At 39.4% G+C, this 20,560-nt stretch overlaps 2 protein-coding genes and 2 long non-coding RNA genes across 5 annotated transcripts; 2 read left to right on the forward strand and 2 right to left on the reverse strand.

The window, feature by feature from the left end:
* Positions 1–221: 221 nt before the first annotated feature.
* Positions 222–9,918, reverse strand: LOC130169603 (casein kinase II subunit alpha'-like). Of its 2 annotated transcripts, XM_056376487.1 has the most exons (13): positions 9,710–9,917; positions 7,802–8,178; positions 6,786–6,897; positions 5,092–5,193; positions 4,867–4,917; positions 4,609–4,668; positions 4,423–4,506; positions 3,637–3,747; positions 3,429–3,530; positions 3,215–3,315; positions 1,976–2,124; positions 1,249–1,336; positions 222–705 (listed from the first exon to the last, which is right to left on the reverse strand). In XM_056376487.1, the coding sequence occupies exons 2-12, from the start codon at positions 7,906–7,908 to the stop codon at positions 1,263–1,265; spliced, it is 1,053 nt and encodes a 350-aa protein (XP_056232462.1). In that variant the 5' UTR covers positions 7,909–8,178; positions 9,710–9,917; the 3' UTR covers positions 222–705; positions 1,249–1,262. The 2 variants fall into 2 exon arrangements, with proteins under 2 accessions (XP_056232462.1, XP_056232471.1); XM_056376496.1 differs by lacking the exon at positions 4,867–4,917 and having other exon boundaries at positions 9,710–9,918.
* Positions 9,849–13,035, forward strand: LOC130169636 (uncharacterized). Its single transcript, XR_008827855.1, has 2 exons — positions 9,849–9,985; positions 10,541–13,035. It is a non-coding gene; the product is annotated as an uncharacterized LOC130169636 (long non-coding RNA).
* Positions 12,974–17,287, reverse strand: LOC130169615 (zinc finger protein 319). The gene is given in 4 exon segments (XM_056376509.1): positions 12,974–14,585; positions 14,630–14,660; positions 14,662–15,359; positions 17,112–17,287. Coding segments are annotated over 3 exon segments (1,731 nt in total). The 5' UTR covers positions 15,213–15,359; positions 17,112–17,287; the 3' UTR covers positions 12,974–13,436.
* Positions 17,218–20,556, forward strand: LOC130169629 (uncharacterized). The gene is made up of 3 exons (XR_008827852.1): positions 17,218–17,345; positions 18,814–18,872; positions 19,179–20,556. It is a non-coding gene; the product is annotated as an uncharacterized LOC130169629 (long non-coding RNA).
* The last annotated feature ends 4 nt before the right edge of the window (positions 20,557–20,560 follow it).

The raw sequence follows: 20,560 nt of genomic DNA on the forward strand, positions 1-20,560 counted from the left end.
CAGTGATAGTTTTCTGTACAAACACTGGTACACTGTAAAGACAAACTAATAGCTCATTTGGCACACGGTTAATGGTGCCAGTTTGCCAAAAATGTAAATGAAAACACGATTAAAAGCACAGTTGTAGTAATTGTGTGAACTGATTACCGAACCTTACCAGACACGGGCCCAGGGGGCAAAAAGGTCATGTGGCTCCTGTGGCAATAAAAGTCCAACACATGTTTAAATAAAAACGGTTTATTCTCTTTCAATATAGCTTTTGTTCTATCCATAGCAGAAAAGAGCCTCCATGCCACTCAGTGCTAAAACCTGGAACTGGATCTCAGGTCACCACAGCGTCGCAATGACCGACAAATGTCTTTACAGCAACGACACTGGCTTGATTCTGATCCAACAGTCAGTTTGCTCATTTTAAAAACAGGTTGAGGGTGATGTTGGGAGGCGGAGGAGGAAGGAGAGGGAGAGAAAGAGGAAGAGGAGGAGGAGAAGGAAGGAGGGTGGGGGTCGGATCTGATTTCAGATCTGATTTATTTGTGACTTGGACCAAGCAGCGCAGATTCCCCCGGGCTCTGTTTTTGGAGAAGTTTAATCCGTGCGAGTTTGTTTATGCTGCAAAGTTGACATCTTACTCCAGTATGGCTGTTGATGTGGAGGCAGAGGTTTCTGCCACGAAAAGGTCACAAGTTGAGGTAACAAAGATTCTTCCTGAGTGGACAGAGGAAAAAACAGAATCATCAAACACTAACAGTAATATTGATGATAATAATCAAACACATCTGTTAGACTCTCATTATAGAAATGTGAGGAGCGCTGCTGTTGAACTGTGTTGCATTATACAGACAGGTGTTTGCTATTTACACTCATTGATAGAAATGGGATGGACAAAATAATAGAAACACCTGTCAGTGTAACACAATTCAACAGCCGCACAAACTACATCCTCCAAAATGATCACAGTTGAATCGGTAAAAACACTGCAACACAAACTGGACATTTTAAGGTTCATGAAGGAGGATTTGTTGCAGGACTGTACTTGACTGCATTCATTTTAACTAGGTGTTCCTAATAAACTGACAACTCAGTCTCTGTACAATACTGTGCAAATGTTTTAGGTACTTTAGATGTTTAGATTCTAATACCATCAGGGAGGTCTCACCTGATCGCGTCATCACTTCACTTTTATTGCCTAAAACTTTTACACAGAACTGTGTTTTTAAAAAAAAAAAGTGTCTATGCTGTGACCGTTACCTGCTCTCTGGTTATCATGTTGCATTGGAGCTGCTTATTGCCTTTGTGCTGTCGGTGTTAGCATTAGCGTGTTCCTTCACCACAGGATCTGAGGGACAAAGACACAGTCACTGTCACTTTATCTGCAACAGCTCACAATAAAACAATTAAAACACAGGTCTTAAGTAAATGAAGCAAATACACAAGTGTTATCGTGGTGACTGAACCGTTGACGCTCCACTCTGGATGGATTAGGAGACACTGGGCTCATGAGTGCAGGCATTAAGGGTCATTCATTAAAAGAGTCATTTTGCATGTATTTTTACTCTATTTGCATCTGTTGTAGTCGTCTGAATGACTCTCCAGCAATTTACAGTCACTTCATAAAGAGGCTGCAGTACCGTTCAGTTATCCATCCATGTCCTCAATGCAATCGGAATATGACTCATTCGACCGCTGTGTACATACTAATACTACTCCCACACCCTTACACAGCTGAACTAGTGACTGTTCTTTTTATACCGTTCTGCAGGAAGCCGATTCCATTGACAAGATTGAGGGCAAATATTCTGACAGCTACTTCATTCGGATGCATCAAAATGAAACAGGAAGTTTGTTTTTCGCTATGCTTTTACAGGATTAGAACCTGCTTCAATAAGTTCCTTCTCCCGGCTGTTAGCGTGTTAGCATGCACACATGTTAGCAGTCGTTGTGACAGCCGGACACCCTGAGTACAGGTGATACTTACAGAAGTATGGGTGCTGCATGGCCTCGGCTGCCGTCAGCCTCTGCTGGTGGTCGTAGCGCAGCAGCTTGTCCAGCAGGTCCAGAGCCTCTGGACTCACCAGGTGCTGGTTCTCTGACTGGATGAACTGCTCCCAGCGCTTCCGTGTTTGCCTGGACGTAAACAAGCAACATTTAATGTGAGTCAACTTAGCACATACTCTTTATTTAATGTATATCTTATTTATAAGAGCATGTTCACAGTGCTGATCTATGTTTAGGGTGATAATCTGACAGTCAAAGCAGGTTGGACATAATAAAAAAGTTGAAATCATACTTAATAACCTCCTTTAGCTGCTAATAAATACTGGTGCAATAACAGCTAATGTATAGTAACAACAATACAGATACAACTGTTCAAAATAAGTAATTTACAAAAGCAATGACAGCCAGTTTTCACAGCAGACATCTTGACAGTGTCACTCTTACATTTCCATCATCTTACATCTGGCTACATTTCAATAGTAATTTTATTAGCAGGCACACATTGGTGTTCAGCAAGTTTTAAAACATGATCTCGACTAAAAACAAAACAATTAAGTTTGAAAGGCCAACAAGAGACCAATAAATGTGATGCAAAACCACAAGATCTTGATGTGTGAAAATGACACCTTTGTGTCATTTATTGTATGTATATTGTATATATTTTCCCTTTAATTTTTGCACGTGCACAGCGTTTAACCCAGCAAGGATCCTTGTTCTTGAGACACGGCAATAACACATGCAGAGTGCTCGATCATTCAGGGGAAAAAAAAAAACTTTTCTGGGCTTTTATCTTTTACAAAGATTAAAACCACATGGCTGAAAAGATACAATACAAAGAGTAAGAGCCGGAGGTGACCTGTCAACAGTTGCACAGGCGTCTCTTTTACAATGGTGGTCTATGGTGAAATGCTAAAAATGCTAAAAATCTGAAGTCTTTCAGAAAACCAGCTTGATAAAGAAAAACTAATGTGTCAACCTGAAGCAGTTAGTAACACACTGCAGCTGTTTGGCTGCTCAACAACAGGCTCCTTTATGACTTAACACGGACCTCCCTCTTCACAACAGCAGCTTTGCATATTAAATTTTTATTATTATTATATTAACATATTATATTGGTTGAGTTTCAGCCGTTTTGAATAAATTTGAATTCATTTCTGTAGGTTGATGTGAACATTATCTGATAGTACTCATCACTCTTCCCTCCTCTGCAGATACTCACTGTCCCAGCAGGTCTTTGAAGCGAGTGTCCAGTTCTATGTGATATTTGTGCAGGTAGCCGAAGAGCTCGTCGGTGCCCAGAACCTTAGCGATGCGGACCAGCTAGGAAACAACGTACATGCACATTTAATAGGTCAGTTACATGCTGAGGATGCATTCTATTATAATTACAACAAATTAATTGTGACGTGTTCTTTCTGTTCCTGAGCCGTTACCTGATCATAGTTGTCCTGGCCATGAAAAAACGGTTCCTTCAGGAAGATCATGCTGGCCAACATGCAGCCTAGACTCCACATGTCCAAACTATAGTCATACATCTGGAAAAAGGACAAGAGACTGTACTGTAACACATCCTTAAGGAGGTGTGTGTTTTTTTCCCCTAAGTAAATTCAGAGCAGAGAGAATAACTGTAACAGCAGGTACCTGATAGTCCACTAGCAGCTCAGGGCCTTTGAAATAGCGGGAAGCCACCCTGACGTTGTATTCCTGAGCAGGATGGTAAAATTCTGCCAAACCCCAGTCTATGAGACGAAGCTGTGACACAAAAAGAAAACACACATTGATCTGGTTTAATTGACAAGGTAAATGCTTCTGGCTGGAAGGAGACGGTCCAAGACAGGATTTTGTGAATTTTGTTGACCCAGTTAAATGGTTGCATGGTCGTCTCTCTGTTCTACTTTTTATTCTAAAGAAAGAAAAGTTCAAACAATAACTTTAAACAAATAATTCTACATTACTCAAAAGGTAATATAGCTGTGATTTGTTATTATTTTATTATCAAATAAAATATATAGTGATTGTGATATTGATTTGTAGTCATATTATTGTTGGAATTTTCTATTTATACAGGAGCCCATCAACTGAAAGTTATTTCACTTAAAGAATAGTTCAGCATTCTTTGGAAATTTGCTTATTTGCTTTCTTGACGAGACGTTATTGAAAACATCATTCCCATATTCAGTTAAGCTATAGCCAGTAAATAGTTAGCAGGGGGAAACAGCTAGCCTGACTCTTTGTTTTCACCTGTTCAACCTGTTCACTCATTCTTACAGACCACAGACCATAGTGTAACTAAGTCTATCATATATCACTGCTTTACAGTGTCACAATCTGACATTATGACAACAGTTTAACTGTTACTGATAAACAACCTTGGCTAAACTATTTGAAGCAAAAATAAATTAAATAAAAAATGAGTGTGAGCTGTACCTTTCTCAGCTGGTGGTCGATCATCACGTTGTGGGGCTTCACGTCCCTGTGCATGATCCCCATACTGTGACAGTAGTCCAGAGCCTTAAAGAGAAGACAGGAACGTGTTCAGACCTTCATTCCTGTAACATTCTGCCTTTAGTGACGGTAGCAACTAGATAAATGATGACAGCTAGATGTTTTTACCTTGAGCAGCTCATACATGTAGTAACGGATATCATAGTCTGTCAGCTTCTGGTAAAGCTCCTGTCAAACAGATAAAAGACATTCATGTATAAAATGTTCATATAAATCATTAGTTACATGATGTAAATGAGACTCTTTACATGTACAAAACTAACTAGAGGGTTATGCGTGTTATTAATAATGGATATCAATGCATTTGCATGGATGGTAAATCTGCTGGTAGTTCTGCATGTATGATGTCAGCCACAACTTAGGTACCTTAAAATCTGTGTTATTGATGCACTCAAAGACAAGCGCTGGTGTTCTGGACTGCAAAGAGAGGACAACACAAGGCTTAACTGAGGAGATCAGCAGGTAGGTGGAGATCATTATCACTGCACGCACGCGCACCCACACATACACACACACACACACTTACAAGCATGACTGGATTATCACTGCTGGCAGCCGACATGCAGCACATTGACTGTTGGTCTAACTCACCACTGGGTCTTTGACCGTGTCGACCAGCCGGATGATGTTGGTACCCCCACGCAGGTTTTCAAGAATTTTGATTTCCCTTTTGATCTTCTTCTTCTTGACGGGCTGTGAACGAAAACAAGCAATTCAACATAACGATCCACATTCAACAGAAGATCGAAAATGAAATGAAATAAAACAAAAACAAAACACCCAGTAATGCAGGGGTTTTAGCAATGGTCACTTATTGAGACCTTTTAAATACTGCACTACAATTCAATATCTTCTTCATGGTCTTACCAGGTGAAGAATGGAGGAAAACAAACAGTAAGGCTGACAATTATTTATAAGGAACTTGAATTTATTGACTTTTATACCATATTTCTACAGCATCTAAAATTCCTATTTATATAATTCATGAGTTACTGTGACCTTGTTTGAAAGCCACATAACTCAGTTAGAAGACTACAGAGACAAGTAGAACAACCAGAGAAATGCTAAACCTCTCTATAACTATTTCAATAAAAACTGAACATTATCAGCTTCACAGAGGAAGATTTACTGCAGGACTGTTGTAGACTGCATTAGTTTTAGCTAGGTGCACCTAATAAACTGAAAACTAATGGTATAATAAAAGTGACTGAACATTCCCACATTTTTTAACATCACTGCAGTGACCTAGAAATTATGTCGCCAACATGTGGTGAGGAGTTTCAGAACATTAATGTCCCGTTCCACTCAAAAATAGATGATGCATGAGCAGAGTTTGACATTGGAGCGATGCTGAGGGTGGAAAGTTCCTCCGTGCTCATATTGAATCTTAAAGATGTGTACGCAAGAGTTTGATTTGTGAAATCACAACGACTGTCATTGAAAGCCAACTGTGGTCCAGTATGCAACTTACACAAGTGTGATGTGGAAACTTGAAGCCTCCAGTGCACATACACCGAGAGTGGAAACACACATTTTGTGTCTGATCGTAAAACTTTTGAAATTTATTTTCTTTTCATATTCACAGATTCTGGATTTTTCAATGAGGAAGAAGGAAGAGCGGCCATTTTTAGAGTTTTTAGTCAGTTAATTCAACTTTTTGTGCAGAAAACATCAGACACAAATTATCTAAGCTGAGTATTTTCATGTCTTAAAATATGTCCAGAGAGGATTTTTAATTTAAAAAAATCATTTAAAAATTTTAGATAAAAAAAAAATCATTTAAAAAAGTTCAAAGATTTGGAAGGCCTGGTCTATTCTGTCATTAATTTGAAATAATGAGCTATACTTAATGAGCCCCTTCTACTTCCATTATTTTAAGAACATGCATATTCACACCTCATTTAATCACATGAGAAGGTAATTCCTGCTCTGCTGTGCCGACATTCTGCTCTTTTGCAACTAAACAAAGACTTTGATGAAAGGCTGACTGATACAAACTTCTCCCATGTTAGCGTGAAGCTGAACCAGCAAAGTGACCTGCTGTGAGTAGGAGCACCTCTACCTGCTGGGATGCATAACTGCACTTATACAGTTTACATATCCAGTTCTCTGAGAGGATATAAACATAGATTAAAATCACCACCAACATTACATCTGGACAACAAGTTTGAACTGCAAATAAAGCTCCATGAAGAGGTGAAGACGGACATCGCAGACGAGAGAGCAAGACAAGCTCACATAGAAAAACAGGGAAGAAACCCGGGTAAATACTGTATGGGATTCACCTTGAGGATTTTAACCACCACCTTCTCATTGTTGGTCACATTTATGGCCTCAAACACTTCACTGTACTTCCCTCGCCCCAGTTTGCGCACCAGCTGATAGTTGTCTTGATTGCTGAGGAGAAAGAGTGAAAACATTCAGCAGTAATTTAAGAGTAAATGAACTTTAAACATAATCATAAGAACATGTGCAAACAACAATAACCTCCTAAAATGACCAATGAAAAAACAATTCATCAAATAATTTTGATAACACATTACTCACTTAAGCCATTTATGATTTTATTATTTCTCTGATTATATAATTGTGAATCGAACCTCCGAGTTTTGGGCGGTTGATCAGACAAAACATATTGAAAATATGACACTGGGCTCTGGTGAATTCAGGGAGGCATTTATCAATATTTTCTGACATTTTGAATATTTAAATGATTGTTTAATCATAAAACTAATCAGAATCATTAGTTGCAGCACTAAAGGACATTGCGTTTGGGAATTTTATGCCGCACACATAACAAGGAGGAAATTAGTGATTATTTCAATTATCTAGGAATCAATTATTTTCTTCAATTAATCAATTCATTTAGTCTAGAAGATGTCAGAGGATAGTGAAAAATACCCTTCACAAGTTCCAAGGTCTTTTGGACCCCACTGGACTCCAGTCTCTCTGTTGAGGTAGCCTCCACTGACTAATCAGGTTTATTCACCTGCACATTAATGTTGACACTGTGTGTAAAACATTGATTTGCAGTATTTTATTGCTTTGGTTCAGTTTTCACAACAGAGTTTCAATATGTGAAACTCTTAAAGCAAACAGTCAAACTGACTCACTACATTTGTACCTTTAAACACAAAATGCTGTCCTCTCCTAAACAGAAACTCATACGATCTATTCTAAGAATACAAACACCTCATATTTGCTACGTTTTATAATTGAGCATATAGATGACTAAATCAATGCAGCGTGTCAACACCCTTGGGTCTGTAATGTTTTGCGTATGTCACACATTTAACTGTACCTCCAGTTTGGCACGTGTGCATCGTAGTCCCAGTACTCTCTGTTCTTCTGTGTGTTGACATCGGTATACACCCGAGCCTTGCTGCTGGCCGGCGTGGATCCGGGCATTGCTAGCTTTGAGGCTCCGTGTCGAGGACCTTCCCCTCCCACAGAATACTTGTTGGCTCGATACTGGAAGGCAGCGCACCCACTCTCCAGAATACGGGGCTCTAAGATCCCTGTGCTGTGCTTACCATTGGCTTTGGCTGCTTGAGGCCTCTGATGAAAGGCGTCAGGCCGGTCTGACGCAGCGGTTGTGCAGACCGACAAAGCTACGAGGACTGAGTGTGTGAAGCCCCTGAGTAGGATGTTAGGCAGGATGGGATGAAGACCCGCCAGCTGCAGAGACAGGGTAGAGAAGAGGTGAGGCAGAGCACTCAAATAAAGGATGCAATAACAACGAGGCTGACGTTGGCTTCTGATATACAGTAAATTTCCCACAGCCCAAGGTGATATATTGCATGTTTTTTTCAACCATCTGTCCAAACCCCAAAGATATATAGTTTATTTTTGGTATATGACCAGAAAAAAAACATCAAATCCTCACACTTGTGAAGCTATAACAAGACAAACTTAGGTGTGTTTGCTTAAAAAATAAAGACAAGACTAAAACTTTTATATTACTTTTTTTCCTGTCAACTGACTAATAAATTAATTGGCTAATTTTTGCTGCTGTACTGTATGACTCTCTGTTGTCACGCTGTTTAAAGGTGTGAAAACCGGCACTACATGTATGGCCCTAACCGTGTTTCAAAAACCCCTTTTTATATTTGAGAGATTTTTTTTTAACAATTTCAATGCTTTTTCCTCCAATGAAACCGTATCAGAGGTACAGACCAAACGCCCCTAAACTTAGACATGTCAAATATGGATTTGATTAACATGGAGACTCTACAGACTCTTCACTGCATTTCCTCTACTCAGACCACATTAGACCAGGTCAACATAAAAAAATAAAAAAAACACTGCCCTTTCAGTTGTCTAACCTGGATTAGATAAACATAGATAAACAATACAGGGGAGTTTAATTGCCAGTTAGTCCCTGTGCTGTTCATTTAATATCCCAACAACCATTTTATCCCAACCCCCCTTTTCATAGCATTGAATTTTTTATTCTCTTAGTGAAAACCGGAAAGGGGTGATTTCACTGCTTTTTCACAATACACACCACACTGGTCTTTCTCCGCAGTAAAATCACAGTCCTTAGACTTGTCAAACCTGGACCAGATTAACATATAGACTCTAAAGACTGTTTAAGACCCATTTTTAGGTTTGTGAAGCCGTCATTTTATTCTCTTTGAGAAAACATGAAGGAATGGCAATTCTCTCCATCCATACCACATCAGACCACCTAGCTTAAAACCACTACATGAAGACTCATCAAACCTGGACTAAAGCATTAAAATGTCTTGGCTGGTGTCATGGTAAATGTTGTTTCCCTGTGAGTACCAGTTTCCCCAAAGCCCCCAAGCCCACAGACACTTATGGAGCCCGTCACGACACGGGCTCCGCGGGGCCTTTTCCACCGGCCCCACAGCTGGTATTTACACTTTAGACGAGTCGAGTAAACATTAATCTTACTGGTTACCGACAAGTTATCTCAACATTTAATCCAATCTGGGAGCCTCAGCATCATTTGCGATCATTTAATCTACCGCTAACTAGCTAGCCGTAGTTACGGTGACCGAGGTTACTTAGCAACACATACAATGATAAAACTTGAAGTTCGCGTGCAGCAAGGCAGAGAAATTTATATACTGAGATGTTGTATTGTTTTGAACAAGAAACATGTGTACACTGCATTGTCTGTATTAGTGTCGAGATTAGTGAAATGGGAAATCAGTTACGGGGCTAAAGTTAGCCGGCTAACCTCGTCGTAGAAACGCCGGAGCTCAGAGGAAGTCCGCCCGACATGAACGTTAGCCCGTTAGCACTTAGCACTAGCGGGACGTTTCGCGACGAGGCACCAACGGTTCTGGAGTTGCCGATAATGTGAGTAAAATCCGCAAAATCGGGGATTTAATAATGTTGTCAGAGAGGTGGTGGTTTAGCAGAAGAAGGATGATCTTCCCTTTTGCAGTAACCATCCCCCGGAAGTGAATCGGCAGACTCAGCGACCCTGGAAATCGCTAACAATAAATGGCAGGTGGGTTCAACAAAAATACATTTTAATATATTAATTATATTAATTATCAACAGGTTAGTTATGATGAGTAGATTGAGGCATTACCGATTAGACTGAAAAAAAAAAAAAATACACGAACACATACAATTGTACAATTGTACTTTTAAAACCATTTTTGTTGTAGTAGACCAGCTTTTCCACTATACTTGAAATCCCTGAATAAAAAAAAATTAGGAGTTTTATTGGGTTTGAGTCTACAGTTTTAAACAAAATCACTTATGTTAAGATTGTTTATTAGTGCAGTTATCCAATCAGCCAATCATGTGGCAATAGCGTAATGCATAAAATCATACAGATAAAATTCAGGAGCTTCAGTTAAGGAAAACATAAAATGAGGAAAAATGTGATCTGCAGGACTTTTAGAGTTTTTATTCAGAATGGAGACAAAAACAAGCAAAAACATCCAGCGAGCAGCAGTTCTGTGGAGGGAAACACCTTGTTGAGGAGAGAGGTCAGACTTGTTGGAGATGACAGAAAGCCTATGGTAACTCAGATAACCACTCTTTACAACTGTAGTGAGCAGTAAAGCATCAGAATGAACAACACATCAAACCTTGAGATGGACGGACGACATCAGCAGAAGACAACTTCAGGTTCCACTCCTGTCAGATAAGAGCAGAAACCTGAGGCTGCAGCGGACACAGGCTCACCAAAACTGGACAGATGAAGACTGGAAAGACATAGTCTGGTCTGAAGAATCTGGATTTCTACTGAGGCAGCAGATGGTTGGGACAGAATTTAACATCAACAGCATAAATCTGTGGATTCAACCTGCCTTGTGTCCACAATCAAGGCTGGTTAAAGCGGTGTGATGGTGACTTGACTTTGGACCTTAATACCAATTATTCATGGTTTGAATGCAATAATTTAATCTTAATATAATTACCTTTACTAATATATGATAAAAAAAAATGACAAAATTTGTTTGTACACTAAACGTGAACCAAACCAAATTCAATTTGAGATACTGTGACCATAAAGACATAAACCAAACTAAAATCATCTGAACAGAATCTTATTAAATGTTTAACTGCAGAAGTCACTTTACTATTACTTGTTCATGCTATTGAAGCTGCTTTTAGAGAGATTTTGGTAAGGATTCATTTGATATTAGGCTTATTATCAAGTCTCTTGCATCTCTTGTTTTAACAGACTTGAAAAAATGTGGACATCTCCTTTAAGAGTCCGTTCTGTATGTCAGAGCTTGCCAAAAGTAGGGCTTTTCTTATTGGCGCAGATACTCAGCAGTTCCCATTAGAGCCAAATGTTAGCTGAGGCCAGAAAAAGTGCCGTCTATCATTAGTAATGAATCTGTCATGAAACCACACGCACCACTGACAACCGTGGCTGACAATAGCCTGCAGTGAAAACCATCCAGTGTTAAGACAAGTGGTCAGAGCAGATACAGCAGATACAAGTACTTTAACTGATCAAGATCTGGGTCATCTCTGATGTTCACTTATACCTACTGTATTTACTGCATATTTTAGTTTTATGCTGTTTACGGTGAATTTACTATTATATGTGTTTATCAACAACGGCAGACATTTTAATTATAGCTGAAAAAACAAACGAAATGAAATATATCTGTAACTATTTGATAATCTATCAATCATTTTAATTTAATTATCACTGTAAAATGAATATCTTTGGGTTTTGGATTGTTTTTCTGAGACGTATAAAACATCCATCTTAGACTCTGAAATTATGTCATATTTTTCACAATGTTTTGACATTTTATGGACAAAATGACAAATTGGTAATGAAAATAATCCTTAGTTTAATCCACAGACAAAATACATGTAGTAAAATTAGCTGTGATGAAAACAATGTACACCTTCGTTTTCATAAGGGTGGTTTATTTTAATTGTCTGTATACAATATGAACAGGAGTCTATATTGATATCCATATGTGTAAATCCAACGCTTCATTACACTCGTTCATCCTCCCACAGGAGGTTTTGAAGCAGACTCACCAGGACTTAAACCATGGCACACAGTCCCCGAAGACCCTCCCCTCCCCTCCCCATCCCTCCGTCTGCCCACTATTATTCCCTTTATCCACGATTTTTAAACTCCAAAACCTTCTTTTAAATATACTGCAAAGATTGTACAGAATATAGAAATCCACACGTTAAACTAAAGTACACACATTATTTTTACTTTATCCCTGGTATAAACCAACACATAAGTCGCAACTTTGAGGCTACTTGGATTAATCTGCTGAATGTCTGATGTGGACCAGGAGGAGGCTAAAATCCAGTGAGGATATCAGAAGGCCAATTCTTCAATAAAAAATAAAAAATAACAATACTTTTGTTAGATCTATCGCACAGTAACTAATGCAGCTAGTTTGTGGCAAGTGAGCAATATAATGCGTTGAAGTCTTGTCGGGTTAAAACCTTGTGACAATCCATCTGTAACTGAAACTAAAGTGCTTGCAAAATACAGCAAGCTCATTCATAGTGAATACAAAAGCATGTAACATAAGCACTATACAGTTTTCAATGTTTACATAAGCGTATACACACAATCTATAATATAACAGAGTAGACTATGCCATGAATCAGTAGTCATAAATATTACATTGTGCATGTTCTATTGCACATGTCAAGTGTTTGTATGACATGATAGGTATGGGTTAGTTACCTAGATGTCATTTGTTTTAATACAAAGATGCAACAACACAGATTTCATAGGACACAGGCTATACATTTTCACAAATCCACTTGTTTTTTTCTTCTTCTTAGGATGTTTCCCTAAATAAACCAAACCTATAATACAACAGTGATATTAAAGTGTGATAAATATTCATGCACAAACAGATGATACTACCTAAGGTCTAGTATGTGAAAATATACTGCTGCACAAGCCGGCCGCTGAATACGGATGGGAGGGTTTCAGCTACACTGGACATGAAATTAACAATAACACAAAAGGAGTGATCGGTTAAAAAAAAAAAAAAAAAAAAAAAAGGCACATGGATTTCAGAGGAGCTTAACATGAACACACACATATCTGACGACTGCCTGGAAGGTCTTGCCATCCTTCTCAACAACAGAATCAACAGTTACAAAACAGACAATCACATGCAACCACAGAATAAGGTCCCACACTCGGTACTAAACAAAATCAAGATCTTCCCACATTTTACTTTACAAGCCTTTTTCATTCTGGTTTTTTCCATGTGTTCCAAAAGAAGAAGAGGGATCCCAATCCCCTCTGTCGATTTAGGGTGTTTTGCCTTTTACTCAATAAAGGATGAGGATGAATTGAGTCTTACAGATACTAAAATTCATAAAACAATTAAAGGGTGCATGTTATAAACTACAAATGGGAGAGCTGAGTCTGGCACATGTTGCTTTGAGGGCAAATGTCACGTTTGCTGCCCAGGACTGAAGAGCAGTGCAGTTCATGGGATGCAGGGAGCTTCAGGGAAACTCTCGCCCTCAGCAGTGTGCTGAACCGTGTGCTCTTGCAAAGCTGTGAGGTCAACAAAACGCTCTCCACACCACACACACTTAAACTGTGTCTCCCGCGAATGCACACTCTGGTGCTTAGCCAGGTGCTCGCGTTGCTTGAAGCTCTTGTCACAGCTGGCGCACTTGAAAGGCTTCTCCCCGGTGTGAACTCGGCGATGGCGCTGCAGCTCCGACGAGTACCGGAAGCGCTTTTCACAGTCGGGACATTTCAGCGGCTTCTCACGGGTCGGGTCGCAGCGGTGCTGAACGAACTCGGAGGACGACACAAAGCGCTTGTCGCACAGGGAGCATTTCAGCGGCTTCTCTGTACAGTGAGAGTTCTGGTGGCGCTGCAGTGTCGAATTCTTTTTGTAACCTTTGCCACACACATCACACTTATAGGGCTTCTCCACTTCACCACCACATTTGTGCCTCAGCAGTTCTCCTGATTGGCTGAAAGACTTCTGGCAAGATGCACATTTAAACAGACTTTCCATACCATGAACCTGCTGGTGGTAAAGCAGGTGGGATGGCTGAAGGAATCCCTTATCGCAGAGGTTACACTTGAAGGGGCGATCAGCAGGATTTTTATGAGTGCGACGGTGGCGTACAAGAGCGTACTGCTGTTTGAAGCTCATCTGGCACTCCTCGCACTGGAAAGGTCGCTCCTCTGAGTGGGTGCGTTCATGTTGCCGTAGGTCAGACGGCCGCTTGAAGCTCTTTCCGCACGAACCGCAGCGGAAAGGCCTCTCCCCTTCTGGCTGACACTGATGGTGCAGAAGCTCAGACGACTCCTTAAAGTGCATCTCACACAAATTGCACTTGAAAAGGTGCTCGCCCGAATGAGCGTACATGTGCCGTACGAGGTGAGAGCGGTGCTTAAAGCTCTTCTCGCACACAGCACATTTGTACGGCCGCTCAGAGCTGTGTGTACGCTGGTGGTGTGCCAGATGTGAGGATTGGCTGAAGCTTTTATCACATGTGTCACATTTATATGGCTTTTCACCAGTGTGTACCCTCTCATGGCGGGTCAGCTCTGACAAATGCCGGAAGGCCTTATGGCACACTGAGCATTTATATGGCCTGTCTGGTGCTGAGGCCTCAAATGCAGGAGGAGACGAGGCACTGATTGCTGCACCGCCACCGGAGGTCTCACCGGTGGAGGGCTGCTGGGGGTTGGCAGCTGAAGAAGTTGGAGTGGCGTTTCCAGACCCTGGCCGATAGGTTTTCTCACAGATGGAGCACTTCATCGGGTTGTTTCCATTGCCATGCGAGTTGTGATGCTGAGCCAAGGAGGTGAGCAGCGAGAAGCCCATCTTACACACACCACACACAAAAGGCTTTTGCTCCACCTGCACACACTGATGTTCCAGCAGGTCCGTCGCCTGGCTGAAGATCTTCATGCACTGCGTACACTGGAAGGATCGGTCCTGGCTCACCATGCACTGGTGCTCATGAGGGTTTGCCAGGTGAGATATGTCATGACCACAGGCTCCACATTTGTGCCCTCTCTCGCCCCCTACCTGTAAGGAGGGCTGCTGGGCTTGAACAGAGTGCTGCTGGCCATGCTGGGGCTGCTGTAGGGAGGTATCTGGCTGCAGGACCACTCCATACACAGTGCAGCCCAGGGGGTTGTCGGTCCCCTGAGGGAGTGTGTGCACAACAGAGGGTGGAGCCACTGCATGTTGCTGCTGCTGCCACGCCTCCGTCATCCTTCCACTTCGCATGTAGGGATTCAGTGCTCAGGAGATGTTGGGGTTTTCACCGCCAAAAGGAGTGGGTGGATGTGGTTTTAGAAATACTAACTAGCACACTGAGAGAAGCAGCGTGCTATATCTGATTTCACACACCTCCTTTGTAATAGGTGAGAAAACCTGGAGGGAAAAAAAAAAAAAAACAGAATGTAAACAACATTACCATGTAAATATCAAGCACATCAAATAATTTTCAAATGATTAAATCGAATGCTGCAAGTTCATATAAAAGTTCAGGGCTGATGAGCTACAGTGGTTTCCAACATATTCATTATAAATAGCAATGTAAGGTTCAGCAACACTAACTGCCAAGATTTCTGTTTAATGGCTTCATTTCAGCAAGAGAAGGTTTACTGTCAGAATAACATGTAATGTCAAGTTGTGGTTAGAAAAACAAACCAAATAGAGCTGCAATAATTGGAAAGAAAATGAATCATCGACTATTGTCATGATTAATTAATCATTAAGGTAATTTTTCACGATGAAATGCAGTCGTTGCTCTTCTTGGTGTTACATTACTATATATTTTATATTTTGGGGTTTTGGACAGGCTGCACTGTGGAAATTATTTATCAATTAATCATCACTTGACAGAAAAATAGTTATTTTCAAAATCAATTTATCATTTCAGTAATTTTTATAGCAAAACCAGTGAAAAATGGCCAAACATAACTAATTCCAGCCTTTAAAAATTACAGAATTTGCTGATTTCTTTGTCATATATCAGTGTACACTACACATCTTTGAGTTTTCTGTTGGTCAAAACATCTGATGTCACCTTCGTGTTTGCAAAGTGATGGGTTGCACTTATCAAACAATATTTAGATGTTTCGATTAACTTAAAAAAATTATCTGCAAATTAAATGATGAAAACAATCAATTGATAATTAGAATCCTAATTTATAGGATAAAATAATACATTTGAGGACATCACGTTGGACTTTAAGATATAGCAATGGGTGTCTTTAATCATTTTTGATGTTTTAATGACCCAAGGCTGAATGAATTAATCGTGCATATAATCAGGAGATTAATCAATGATAAAACTAATCAATAGCTGCAGCCCAAAACTGAAACAAACCACCTAGGTTAGCATGGGAGGCCTTAAACTTGTTCCTCGATTATTCATGAAACAAATATCATAGTACTATGTAATACTAATATCTATAAGATAGATAATACGGTGACATGTAAACACCAAAAGCATCTTTATAGAAGGAAACCTGCAAAAATAACAGTGTAAAACCAAGAAACGGGCTCGGTCTATTTCCTGAAACGCAAATCGGGTACGTAATGGTCTAATGTCTCATATAAATGTGTATTTCAAACGTTAGATGATGCAAAGGACTTTAAAATATGCAGATTGGTCTATCCAGCTTTGTTTTTTGGTGGGGAGATATAAATATAAATTTCTACAAGGTAGTACATGAAACTGTTTCGGTTTCAGGATGTTGCTATCAGACGTTAGCTTGTCAGCTGCGGCAGCGTAGCTAACGGCTAACGGCTACAGCTAACGCTACTAAACACTTGGACCCCCTTTGAGAAGATATCTATTTATCTCTTATTTGAGTAATTATTAATCGCCGGTCTTTTTGTGCGGTAAACGGCACATAGTAGCTAAACTATAAAAAGGCAAGGGCGACTGAGGCGACGCACTCTTTAGGCTATCTTCGCTTCGGTTGAAAAGCCGCTTTATGAAAGGCCACAGTAACATTTACTGGTCTAACGTTTGATACGAGCCTTCGCTGCAAACGGACCCCGAATCAAACTAGGCCTCCCCGGAGCTGCAGGGGAAAATCAACCTCCTGCAGCCTAGCCCCGTAAATCCGCAAAAAACCATCATTTACAAAAAAACAATTGGCGGTAACTTACCCGATTATGTTATCGATGATTTTCACTGCCGGCTTCAGCCTGGGGTCGACAACCTTTAGTATATTTAAGACTCGGAGGACCGGCGGTGGAGGGGATGCGGTTGAAGCCGGACGCCATCCTCCTACAGACGGACGGACACCGGAAACCGCCACGCAGCGAACTGCCGCCGCTGTGCTGCTGATGCTACACCCGCTCCATGCCGGAGCTTCACCGAGGAGCCAGAAACAACCCGAGGTGGGTTGCTCCCAGAGTTTGTTCGAAGAAGATTCAAACAAATACAAAGGAATATACGAGCTTAAGAAATTTACAAAGATATTTATTCGTTTTAACAGTAGGGGGGAGTGTTTCACCGAGTCAATCAATGTAAACACTGAAGTGAGTAGGTAGTTTACCTGCAACCGACATTTTCACCGATTTGTAGACAAAATCACTTCATTAACATGGACGGATTACCGAATAGTCCAACTGAGCACAGGCCCAGTGGGTCAAGGGTCCCTGCAGCAGAGCCCCTGTATGAAGTGACTCTTGATATTTATTGTTTCAAGTATCAGAGCTCAGTTAAAAGACACAAAACAACCACAAATATACACTAAATGACTACACAATGTCAAAACGATCACAAGGTGACAAGGAGTGACAACAGAAAAACTTAAAACAACAAAAAAACAGTCAAAACATGACCTCAAAGGCTCAAAGAGACCATAAAGTGATTAGAAACAACTACAAAGAGTTGTAAAACAACTGAAAAAGAGATGCAGAACAAACACAAAGAGGCTTAAAACAACCACAGAGTCATCACATAGAGACTCAAAATGTCTACAAAGTGACGCAAACAGCCAAAAAGAGAAGGAAAATGTCCAAAGAGATGCAAAATGACCATAAAATAACTCAACAGTACCATAATAAAACTTAAAACGACAAAAAAGAGCCACAAAACAACTAGATTATAAACTATCTAAAGGAGACATTTCCCCCACCCCTCCTTGCCTTTACTCTTTGGGCCCAGGGGCCAGTAGCATTTTATATCTTATATATCAAAAAATGAGTTACATGCAAAATAAAGAAAAGAAAATTTCCATTTAAGATGTACTTTGTTGTTTGTTTCAGCTGTAGAAGTCTTCACACACTCCTTGAATTAAAGGTGGACCTTTTCATTATCATTTTTAAACACAGCAGCCCGATCTAACAACCTCTGAGGTTTCAACCTAATTGGAAAACAAAAGGGGGCAGTTTCATTGCTGTTGGATGTAAATTGTTATTTATCCTGGGGGCAGGGTTTTAATTATGTTTGTCTGACAAAACAACAGTAAACACCACTTTGATGTTCTGGGTGAATGTAATCCTATATTGAAGAAAAACTTGATGTATTTTGTATAATAAAGTAAAGTGTATTATAAAGTATTTAAGTAAATATAACAGTGATATATTTTATTATAAAAGCAGTGGTGGAACATAACCAAGTATATTTACTCAAGCACTGAGTTTAAATATCATTTTACCTTATTTTAATTTACTTAGATGCTGAATATAAAGTAAAGAGTTGTAGACTTCTTGTGCTTTTGCACTAAAAATGACACAATAAGGCCAAAAGCATCAAACTATAGAGGTGCCCTTTTTTGAGCTTTTTGAGCTGCTTAAAATGTCCTTGTTGGTACTGCAGTGGAAAGTTTATTTTATTTAGTATTAATACATGTTTTCACAGGGATGCAAGAATCCACCTCAGGCGAGTGCCTTATGGTCCCCCACAGCCAGCAAGAAATGGTAAGTCAAATGACGTCGTATTTGTCACTAAAAGCGACAGTTAAAATTTGGCATAGGGTGAAATAGGCTCTCATTTTCATAATGTAAAGATGTAAAGTAATTTAAGGTTTAACACAGCCATGGTCATAGATTTATGCTGATATGTATGTTAAGTTAGCAGCAAACGTCTTTAAAAACAGACTCATATGCCAATTGAGTTTTATGTTCCTTCACAGACAGAGTAGTTTGAGTTAAACACATCAGAATGCTTCAAAAACATTTTAGAGTTTGACTGAACTTAAAGAAAAACTTTTAAAATCTTAACAGGATTCCTGTACAGTAGCACAGTATCTACTGCTTTGAAACTGATGGGAGCTTCCTGCATAACTGGCACCTGACTGAGTTAATAATGGTAAGTGAAATTAATTTTAAGTAAAATTTGTTTTTCAATATTGTATTGTGAAGAGCTGCCAAAAATGTCATGGGTATTACTACACCTCATACTCAAATAAGGTCGAGGACTTAGATTCGGGTCATAATGATTTTGAGCTTGTTGATTGGTTTAAACCTGTAAAATAAATCTGCATGAGAAATTCAAGTTTGTGCATGTGGAAAAAATGTGCTTGCGCCAAAGAAATTTGTATTTTTGTGTGAATTACAGTTTTTTTTCTGTTAAGAAATAGAAAAAACAGCTCACAAATTCTGTGTTATGTGTACTAGATATTCCCACTCAACATGACATGAAATTATGTTATTAAAACAAATCGTTTGGTTGAAAATGTGTTAAACTAACAGAAATCTCCAGGCACAAGTGGCACATTTATTTTGTATTGGGTGCACTCACAGCTGTCATGTAACTACTAAACTAAAGGATTTTTTTTTTTATGTGCATCTGTTTCCGGTAAATCTCAGTAGAGTGTGATTAGGCTAAGTAATGCCAAATGTTATGTTAATTTGACTTTAAAACTTCACTTACACAATATGACTCACATTTAAACTTTTTTCACTGCTTACATTACAGTTTGTATTCTTCATCCCTTTTCCCTTTTTTCCATCTCTTAATGCTACTTCAACTGCGTCTTGATTCAAAAAGAAAACATGAGTGCAAGTAAAGTTCAGTCTCAAAGACAAAATCATCAGTTGGATGTGACAGTGTTGCTTTTACTAACCCGGTCAAGTATTCAGATTTTATTTTAAAACAAAATACAGAAAACTATGTGAAAAGATTCTTAGTTTATTGTACTTACCCAAGTCCTGAAGAGGGGAAACGTGGAAACACTTCATATAAACTTATTTCAAGCTTGGCTTCAACCTTTTAAGCTTTTAGTCATAACATAGAGATTAAAAGTTAAGTTTTTTTTTTACTGTATTTATGTTTCTGTGTTTGACTCGGGTTATTTAAAGGAAAAGTATGATTTAGGGAATGATGTTTATTCAATTTCTTTTCCATTTAGCTATACACACTGTAGGTATATATCATAGTATTCTATTATTACTGTAGTGGGTGTATGTATTGAGTTACCCATATTGTTCATATTCATATACCTTCACTGTTTTATTGTGTATATGGGAAATTATTATTCATATCTTACCCATAGTTCCATATCATGGCTACCTGAATTTGACTCAAATTAGTAATATAGTCTAAGGTTTTGAAATGTCTGAGTGCTTCTTCAACCACTGGTCATGTTATATTTCATCATATTGCC

This window comes from Seriola aureovittata, chromosome 1 (genome assembly GCF_021018895.1).
Source record: "Seriola aureovittata isolate HTS-2021-v1 ecotype China chromosome 1, ASM2101889v1, whole genome shotgun sequence".
NCBI classification, from domain to species: domain Eukaryota; kingdom Metazoa; phylum Chordata; class Actinopteri; order Carangiformes; family Carangidae; genus Seriola; species Seriola aureovittata.